Source organism: Myotis brandtii, unplaced genomic scaffold (assembly GCF_000412655.1).
Source record: "Myotis brandtii unplaced genomic scaffold, ASM41265v1 scaffold165, whole genome shotgun sequence".
NCBI classification, from domain to species: domain Eukaryota; kingdom Metazoa; phylum Chordata; class Mammalia; order Chiroptera; family Vespertilionidae; genus Myotis; species Myotis brandtii.
The window spans coordinates 2,347,636-2,357,040 of NW_005356042.1; the positions used below are offsets into that span (position 1 = coordinate 2,347,636).

General features: G+C 55.5%; 1 protein-coding gene across 4 annotated transcripts in view; it reads right to left on the minus strand.

Moving 5' to 3' along the window:
- Positions 1-3,574: 3,574 nt before the first annotated feature.
- The window catches only part of KCTD15 (potassium channel tetramerization domain containing 15), a 14,363-nt gene continuing 8,532 nt past the window's right edge, over positions 3,575-9,405 (minus strand). For 3 of the 4 annotated variants that reach the window (XM_014536623.1, XM_014536622.1, XM_005862476.2), the window contains exons 5-6: positions 7,879-8,184; positions 5,229-6,746 (exon numbers count right to left, since the gene is read on the minus strand). In XM_014536623.1, the coding sequence (XP_014392109.1) occupies positions 6,588-6,746; positions 7,879-8,184 (465 nt within the window). In that variant the 3' untranslated portion in view covers positions 5,229-6,587. Of the gene's footprint in view, positions 3,750-5,228; positions 6,747-7,878; positions 8,185-9,405 lie in introns of those variants that run through there. The other variant, XR_001361325.1, reaches the window with a different exon arrangement.

Below are 9,405 nucleotides of genomic sequence, written 5' to 3' on the forward strand. Positions count from 1 at the left end.
CCTGAGAGGGCAGGGGACACAGGAAGCAAGAAAGTAAGCTCTAGCCTTCTGCAGTGCCAGACCACTTTCCAGGCAGCATCTGTTTGCCCACCTCTGTGCTACTCATAGCTGGTGCTCCTAAAACCCTCAAGACCTGAATTTGCAACCTCACGGGGAGGAAAGGGTGGTGAAGTGAAGCCAGCAGAACAAAGGAGGCTTTGCAGGAGAGGGAGGCACCTTTGACTAAGGCCTCTGGGCCTGGGGAAGTGACTCACTGGGCCCCTGGATGGATCCACCCATGGGAGCTCAGGGGGACCAAGAATGGGGTGGGGAAGGGGCTGTGAGTTCCTTGTCTTTGTTGGGTGGGGCTCCCTCTAGTGCAGTCCCCTGTGTGCATCCCTAAGGAGCTGGTGTGCGCTCAGGGCCACCTTGAGGGTGGCCCTGAGCCCACAGGGCACTGCCAGGTGGGGCTGTTGCTGTGGGCAGGGTCCTCTTTGCCCCACACTCACTCCCATTGGCCCCACAGGGACCTGGGCTCTTCAGCTCTCAGCAGAGCCACACTGCTCTCCGTCAGGGTGAGGCCATCACTGCCACCCAAAGGTGGCAATGTCCCAGGGCTCTGGCTTTGTCCCAAGGCTCCCTGGACGCCTGTGCTGAGAGCTCCTGCAGCGCGCCCAGCTTCTCGGCAGGGCAGTTGCACAACCTCCCCCAATTATGTTCCGAATACTGTGTGGCAACCGGGCAAGAATTCCAGGACCTTGTACATACTCGCACCAATCTGCCTTCCTGCTGTTTGGCTGCAGGGCCAGGCGTGTCTCTGTGGGCCCCGGGAAATGGGGGTGTGTTAGCGTCCAAGAGGGCGTGGCCCGCGTCCAGAGTGGGTGCTGCCGCCCCACCCTGCTGGTACAGACTGTGCGCCCCAAACCGCAGCTCCCTCGGGAGTCCTGGACCGGGTCCAGGACACAGAGGAGGAAGCTCTGGTGACATGCTAGACATGGGCTTGGAGGAGCAGGCGTGGCTGGGAACAGCTCGAGTCAGTGGCAGGTGGCACCTCCCGCTCGTCCAGCCAGGGATGTGGGGGTCTGGGTGCTCCTGAGGGCATCCTCAAGGGGCCCCTCCGCTGCCCCTGCACTCTAACACTTCGGCCTGGTTTGCGATGTCTGTGTGAGGTGGTCCACCTGCTACCGCTCCCGAGTCATGATCCTGGTCCAGCACAGGCACAGGCTGAGAGGGCTGGCAGAACCGGCTGCTCTGTGTAATGGAAATAAAGGCAAGAATCCAAGTGCCGCTGACCTCCACCCCTCACACTTGTGTTTCCCGGCTTGTGCCTGCCTGTTCCTTGGGTCTCTCACTGGGTTTTCAGAGAAGCCTGGTTCACCATGGAGATGTCAACACTGAGGCCTAAGAGGTTGTTAGCTCCATGTTCAAGCCAAGGAACGTGGGGGTAATCCATGTTTGATGTTCTATGGAAATTTCTCTACCAGGTAACTTTATAGCACCTCAAGGAAACTATTCTTGCAGATAAACAAGTGTCTTCTCAGTCTCATGGGCGGTCTTGTCACCCACATGCCTGCGGAGGTTGGCGCATGCTGCCATCAATCCATGGCCCTCCCTGGGTGGTTGGGCGGACAAGGATCTTGCAGTAAGCAGGGACCCTTTTGATAATGGACGTCCAAAGCCTCCATAGCCACATCAGGTCAAGGTCACATGACCCTAACATCACACACATTCTGTACAAGACATCCTTCCACTGAGAGGAGAGTGGGATTAGAAACACCAACACCCTGTGGACAAACACCAACCGGCGGGCAGCAGTGCTTGGATACACATCTGCAGGAGGCCCTGCCCCCGAGGGACCCCACGCTGCCTGTGGCTCTAAGGCAGCGGTTCTCAACCTGTGGGTCGCGACCCCTTTGGCGGTCGAACGACCCTTTCACAGGGGTCGCCTAAGACCATGCTGCATATCAGATATTTACATTACGATTCATAACAGAAGCAACATTACAGTTATGAAGTAGCAACGAAAAGAATTTTATGGTTGGGTCACAACATGAGGAACTGTATTTAAAGGGCCAGAAGGTTAAGAACCACTGCTAGGGTTTGGAGAGCTTATCAAGGGTCAGGCAGGTGCCTTGATTGTCCAGCTGTGGGGCTGGGGGACGAGAGCTGCCACCTAGTGTTTCAAACAAGATCACAGGGGAGTGAGGGGTAGGGGCTGCCCAAAGGCTGGGCTCTCCTTTCCAGACAAATGCCCTGGACCTACCGAGATGTGAGGGCAGGGACTGAAGCGGGGGCTGTGAGTCCAGGGAAAGCTCCTGGTCAGCCCTCCTTTCTGACCCTCACCCCTCACTGGGGCTGCATTCCATTTAGGTCCCGTCACAAAACTCGGATGCTTCTAAGAGAACATCACTGCTAGTCTTGCTCCTGGCAGGAAGCTGCCCTTAGCTGCCACCAATACCTTTTTCTTTCTCTTGGCCCACAAAGGGCTACCTTATAGGCCTCCATCTCCATCACACTGTGACATCACAACACCACACATCAGCCTCGGTGTCAGGCTCAAGGCCAGCAGCTGCCCGCTCTGGCCAACTCTTGTCCCTCCAACTCTGTCTAGAGGCCCTCATTGGGTTGAACCAAGCACCCTGCCTAGAACTAAAAATCCTCTGGTAACCCCCATTTTTGTATGTTTTACCTTATCATCTACTTCAGAGAAACTGCAATCTTGTATGTCCTAGAGTGTCCTCCAGGGACACTGCAGCTGCTTTTGTCTCCGGAGGATCAGGAGAGAACAGGCCCAATCGGATGGGGCCATCATTGGCTCTCTGGGCTTGGCCAAATGAGTCTTTCCTTAGTCAGGGGCTCAATGGAAACCACATCCCCATTTTCTCACATCCATCCTTCTTTGCTCCTTTTTCTTTTTAAAAAAAATATATTTTATTGATTTTTTACAGAGAGGAAGAGAGAGGGATAGAGAGTTAGAAACATTGATGAGAGAGAAACATTGATCAGCTGCCTCCTGCACACTCCCTACTGGGGATGTGCCCGCAACCAAGGTACATGCCCTTGACCGGAATTGAACCTGGGACCCTACAGTCCGAAGGCCGACGCTCTATCCACTGAGCCAAACCAGTTAGGGCTCTTTGCTCCTTTTTCAAATGCAGGGGTTTGGCACACACACACACACACACACACACACACACACACACTCTCCATAGTGCAAAAGGCCCAACCCACCCTGAACACAGGAATCCAGGTTGGGGGCTCAGGAGAGGTGAAGAGTCAGGAAGTCTGTGCCTGCATGGCCCCCACTCCCGGCAGAGTGCATGCTAGGATCCTGGGGACCAGGCAGCTGCTCAGGGTCTCTAGCCCTTCACAGCAGCTCCTCAGACCAGGAAGGTTCAGTATTGGGAACCTGAGCTACTCAAGGTCCTATTCAGTGGCCAAGCCAAGTGGGAGGAGTGGTGGCTCAGGAATCATCCAAGCCAGAGTACCTTCTTGTGGCTGCCTCAGAAACAAAGTGCTAGATCTGCACGTGTAACTTATAAAATATCCTTTATTTATTCTAAGGAACATGGACAAGTGGTGTTGTGTTTTTAAAAAAAACAACAAAAAAAAACACAACACTTTTTAAAAGGTATTATTGATGCTGTGACCTGGCTTCGAGCCCCATGTGAGCTGGGCAGCAGCAGAAGCCACCTGCTGCAAAGGCCTCCCCCGCATGGGCCGAGGTTCCGCGGGAACCGGGAGGCGTCGAACAGCTCTCTGTCCAGTTGCTTATAATAAAAAATAATTACTTTAGAGGTTTACAAAGAGCAGAAGTTAACATTTGTACTGCTGGTATTTGATCAAAAGACTACTTACAATATATTTTTTCCAGGAAGTATGTAATGTTTTAAAGGAACTGAACATTGGTACTTATTGTTTAGGGAACTATGTCTATTAGAATTTTAAGCATTACTATGGGAGCATAGTGTTTCTCTACAAATTCAGAAATTCCCCAGTTTATGTAAAATCGTACTTCCTGATTGTACTTAGGAAAGAAGAAATAAATTAAGAGTAACATTCAGTACGGTACTTTTTTTTTTTTTTTTTAAGCACCATGGTTTAGTCAAAAATCTAGTTTGCTTAGAAATGTTAGGGCATCTCCATCAGTAACCATGCTGACTATCATACCAGAAAAATCCATGAACATACGTCGCAATGAGCTGTTTTCACAAGACTTCCTTTCTAATAAACACAACACTTTCTCCTCCTCTCAGATGTGAACCTCCGATGCCAAAATGCAGATGTGCCAACTGGAGGCGTGTTGCTAAGCAAAGGAGAAGGCTAGCGAGTCTGTCCAGCAAATTAGATTGTACAGTGGGATGGCGTCTGCTTTGCAACCCAGACAGGAAGCAGCTGTGCTCTCGTCCTCCAGGAGGGTCGAGGCTGGTGGCCTTTACCTGGCATGTAAAAGGGCCCTCAAGGGTTAGAACAGCGGTTCTCAACCTGTGGGTCGCGACCCCTTTGGCGGTCAAACGACCCTTTCACAGGGGTCACCTAAATACATCCTGCATATCAGATATTTACATTATGATTCATAACAGTAGCAAAATTACAGTTATGAAGTAGCAACGAAAATAATTTTATGGTTGGGGGTCACCACAACATGAGGAACTGTATTAAAGGGTAGCAGCATTAGGAAGGTTGAGAACCACTGGGTTAGAACATGAGGGCTTTGAGGAAAAATACAAAAAGGCTCCTTTAAATGGAGGCCTCTGGGAATGCCTTCAAACTCCTCCCCTTGGTAACAGATGCACCCAGTCTTGTGCTGCCCTGGGGCACTCGACCCTGACCCTCCTCAGCCGGGGGCTGCACCTCCCCTGGCGGCCGGAGCTCTGGACTGTCACCTTCTCCGGCTATATTCTGTGGGGCTCTAAAGAGGATGTCAACCTAAACCAAAAGCCAGAGAGAATGAAAATCTCAAACATTTGACTGGGTTCAAAAGCCCCCGGACACCTCCCATCGGCCTCCCCGTTGCATCTGGTTAGGGGCTGTGAGTGAGAACGCAGACAGTGCTGCCCGCAGGGGACAGGCACAGCGAGGGAACACCCACCGGCCAGCTTGGGACCTTGCCCCTCCCCCGAGAGCACTGGCGGTTCTTCCTTGATCTGAACTGAAGGAACAGAGGGAGGACCCCAACCCCCTGAACCCCTGCACAACATCCAACGCGGGAATCCACTGCTGCTTCTGCACAGGACGGAGCCTCAGTCTTTTGCTTTATAGCATCGTTTATGGCATGAACTAGGAACATCATGTGTTCACACAAACACAACAATTGTACATCATCATCTTTACAATATTAAAGGAGTCATATACAAGTAAGTCTACAGGCATTGTATGCAGGGTGGCTGGGCACCCCATCCACCGAGCAGTCGTCTGCCGTTTCTCCACCCGGGAAGAGCCAGCTCGGCCAAGTGTGACAAGGCTGGGGTGTCCGTCGTTGGGCCTGTCTAAGAGGCAGCAGGTCTGTGAGGACCCCAAGGGGCCAGTCCTTGTTGGAATCTGGGGCAAGAGTCCCAGGTATGCCCATGTCCAGGTCTTACTGGCAAGCTAGTATAACAAATTTCATTAAAATTCAGTGTGCATATTAGTGTGGGAAAATCAGAGCTGGGGACAGCTTCCTGAGGTGGGGACCCAGAGGATGCTACTGCCAGGTGGGCCCCTTCACCGAGGGGCCCATTCCTGAGGTAAGGATGCCCTGTGGCCCTGGGGCTGGTCTGGATGGGAAGAGACTCCTCCGAGACCCCGGCAGTGAGGACACACAACCGGACTGGAAGCCCCCGGGCTTAGGTCAGGTGATCTACCAGGTGTGGCCCAGGTGACAGCAAAGGTGACGGTCTCAGGTGGTTCCACAGCCATCCATCCCCCACACCCAAACCACCCTCCTCCCAGCAGCCCTGCTCCCTGGGGGCCCTGCTTCAGCTCCGACAGCACTGCCCTCCCTGCATGCCCCTAGAGCAGGGACCAGAGCTCTCCCAGCCCCACTCCTGGACACTTGGGCCGGAGCGCCAGGCCACTCTCCCACCAAGCGGGTGGGCATGCGCATGTCTGACTGAGAATGAAGCACCAGATAAAGAAGTGTTGGTCCTTGTCGGCCTCTCCGGGCCTCTCTGGCTTGTGCAGTTACAGTTGCTTCTGTTTTAAATACTGTAGAAAAATAAGCCATCTCTGATGCAGAGACCCACTGGAGTCTGCCACATGTGGAGAAGGACGAAGAGCTCCTCTGCAGGGGGCTGGGAGGCCAGTGCCGACTCCGCCATGGCCGGCCCCAGGGCCTTGGAGGACACTGCGCCAGGCTGGGGAGCCAAGGGGCACCGGGGAACTGGTGGCAGAGTTCTCACCGAGGCATCTTTGCGTCACACCAATCCTTTGGAAAACATGCCTCCAGCACCCCATTCTGTTGCAAGACACCTGGGCCCTGGGGCTCCCTGGGCTGGCCTCGGAACCCCCAGCCTCACCCTCAGTCTCACGAAGATCGAGAAGCAGGTATAGGCAGCACTCCCCAGCACTGTCCGCAGGTCCTGGCCGTCCCCAGGGCCAGGGGCCTCAGGTGGGCACGGAGGCAGGGCCTAGTCCAGGGGCTCCTGCTTTATCCGGACAGCGGTGGGGGTGGGCTGTGGTCGCCGCTCCTCCCGGCAAAGCACATACTCGCTGAACTGGGAGGAGTCCACGCCACCCCCGCAGGACGCAGCCACGCTGAAACCCCTCTGGAACAGCCTCTCCAGGACCTGCCGGGAAGAAACAGGAGTCAGCAATGCCCAGCTGCAAATCTGCCTGGCTGGCCTGGTGGGCGGCTGGGCCCTCGCCTGGGCAGCCACCTTCTGTTAACACCTCCAGTGACCAAATCCGAGTGGCTACTCTGAGCTACAGCCTGCAGGGTCCACAACCTGCAGGGTCGACAGCCTGCAGGGTCCACAGCCTGGTTCAGGGCGGAAGCAAGAGCCTCTGGGGTCCCTGCCTCTTCTCGGATGTAACCTGCCCTTCGCTCTGGACGTGTGGTCCCAGGGCCCCTCCTCACTGAGACCTGCCTCACTTATAGAGAGACCCTGCCCCTGGCCTCTGGGCAGCCACCTGCTTCCCTGAGCTTCGAGTCCCAGATGGTTTGAGGCCTGGGGGCGCATCAGCTCACGGGAGCTGGGGTGGAGAGGAGGCGTCCTCTCTGTTTGCGCGTCTCTGCAGGCCTCCGAGTCCACATGGGTTGGTGCCTCTGTGCGGGTTGGGTCTAGTCACTGTCTGACACCTGTGTCCTGCAACCAGCAAGTTCTGAATGACAGCCTGTGGAACGTGTGCATGGGGGCACTTTCCCTACAAATCCACTCTGCCCCACACCTGAAACGGGGGTGTGCTCTTGGGTCTACAAGAGCTGGTGGGAAATGGTCCCCACTCCATCTTGGGCTTCTAAGGCCCATCTAGGGAAAGCCAGTCCAGAATCACTCTGGGCAGCCAACTGGGTGCTTGTGGCTGGGTCAGGAGGGAGAGGAAGGGGCTCCAGGCCACCTCCACGCTCCGCCTCTGACCTGCTGCTCCTGTTGTCTGGGTTTAATCTGAATCCAAACTCAGACTCTGGGTGTCAAACGAAGCGCACTTTGTTGAAAGTACTCTGGACATTTTTTATAGAACATCCTTTTGCAAAAAAAAAAAAAAAAAGAGTACAGATCAATTTTTTTAAGTCCATCCCCCAGGCGCCATCATTTAATTATGAGCAGGACATAAATTATGCATCCATACATTGTTGCCTTTTCTGTGAGATGGCAGGGAGGGATTCGCCATTTCAGGGACCGCGCCTCCCTCCATCTCTCTCTGCTGCCAGAGGCTTTGTGGGAGGCGGGGGGAGGCCAGTGGGGCAGGCGCAGCCCTCACCTGCACCGAGTTGAGCCGGCAGTAGCCGTTGAGCGGGAAGCGGATGACGTGTGTGGGGTCCTGGTTCCAGCCAGCGTTGACGGAGTTGCACATGACGTCCCCGGTCTCTGGGAAGACCTCCTCGATGAGGGCCTTCTCGCCGCTGAGCGCGATCCGCTCACCCAGGTCCGGCGTGACCCGCACCACCAGGCAGTCACAGGCCCTGCTGCGGCGCCGCTGCTCTTGCTCCTGCTGCCAGCGCTCCAGCTCCCGTACCATGGGCTGCAGCTGGTAGTAGCGCGCCTCCTCGTACAGCAGGCTGAAGTCCTGCGGAACAGCAGACAGGATGGAGGGAGGTGGGGGACTGCCTTTTCCAATGCCAGGAGGGCCTCCTCTCACCATTCCACAGAACTGTGACCCCCTCCCCCAGGGCACAATGTGAACTGGGATGATTGTGCCCATTGTACAGATGGAGAAAATGAGGCTCAAGTGAATGTGTGCAAGCACAAGGAGTCTAGCCTTGTCCCAAGGGCAGCGGCTGGTGTGCATCTGTGCCAGACCCCCTGAGTCCTTCCATCTGGCCCAAGCACTCAGGGAGGCTTCATCCCCCCGCTCCCCCCCTGCACCACCACCACCACCCCGAAGTAGAGAGAAGCCTCTGGAAAGACCAGGAGGCTAGACGAGAGGAGCCCGAGGCTCTGTCTATGCCTGGGACCTGCTGCTTCTCAGAATCCCAGAGGGGAGGAGCTCACCTGCCCTGAAAGAGCACACGGCCCAGCAGGGAGGCAAAACAGATCTGCCAAGGCTGGATTTCGCATCCTCATGTGCTAGCCCTGAAGCCTCTGATCATCTGTAACTGAGCTTCTCTGAGCCTGTTTTCTCTTCTATAAAATGCATGTAGACACCCAGTTCAGAGAAGGGGACGGGCTTTGTAAAGGACAAGATCTGCCAAGTGCCTGGCCGGCCCCTGAACTAGCAGCTGTGTGAGGAGGGGCTGGGTGGGGAGCCCATCTCTCACCAGGCAGGCAGCCCCCTCCCAGGACGACGGGCTCACACCAACTATCCCTCAAACACCTGGTCACCCACACCTGCCCCAGCCCTGTGGAGCCGAGAGTGCCCATGACTCATGCCACTCAATGGGGCTCAGATCAAGGTCAACTGGTGAACCTGAGGACCCCTGGGGAGAGGCAAGGAAGCCGGACACAAAGCAGAGCCTACCTGGCATCTGCTGGCCCCGGCCTTTGGGACCACCCTGAGGGAGCGGAACCCATTCTATCCCTCCACAGGGGTTCCTCAGCCCCACCTGGGCTTCTGCTCTCATCTGCTCCTAAGTGATATCTGCACAGCAAACAACTCCCACATCTTTCCCCAGCCCAGAACGCCTTCACCCAACATCCCACCAGCAATTCCATGCAGGAGTTGGGTGCCACACTCCCCCCAGCCTGTTCCACTGCTGGGCCTCCACCATCCACTCAGACAGAAGCTGCAGGCCGGGAGGCACCCTCGAGAGCCCCCCACCCCTCACCCATAGCCTTTCTTAAATATGTC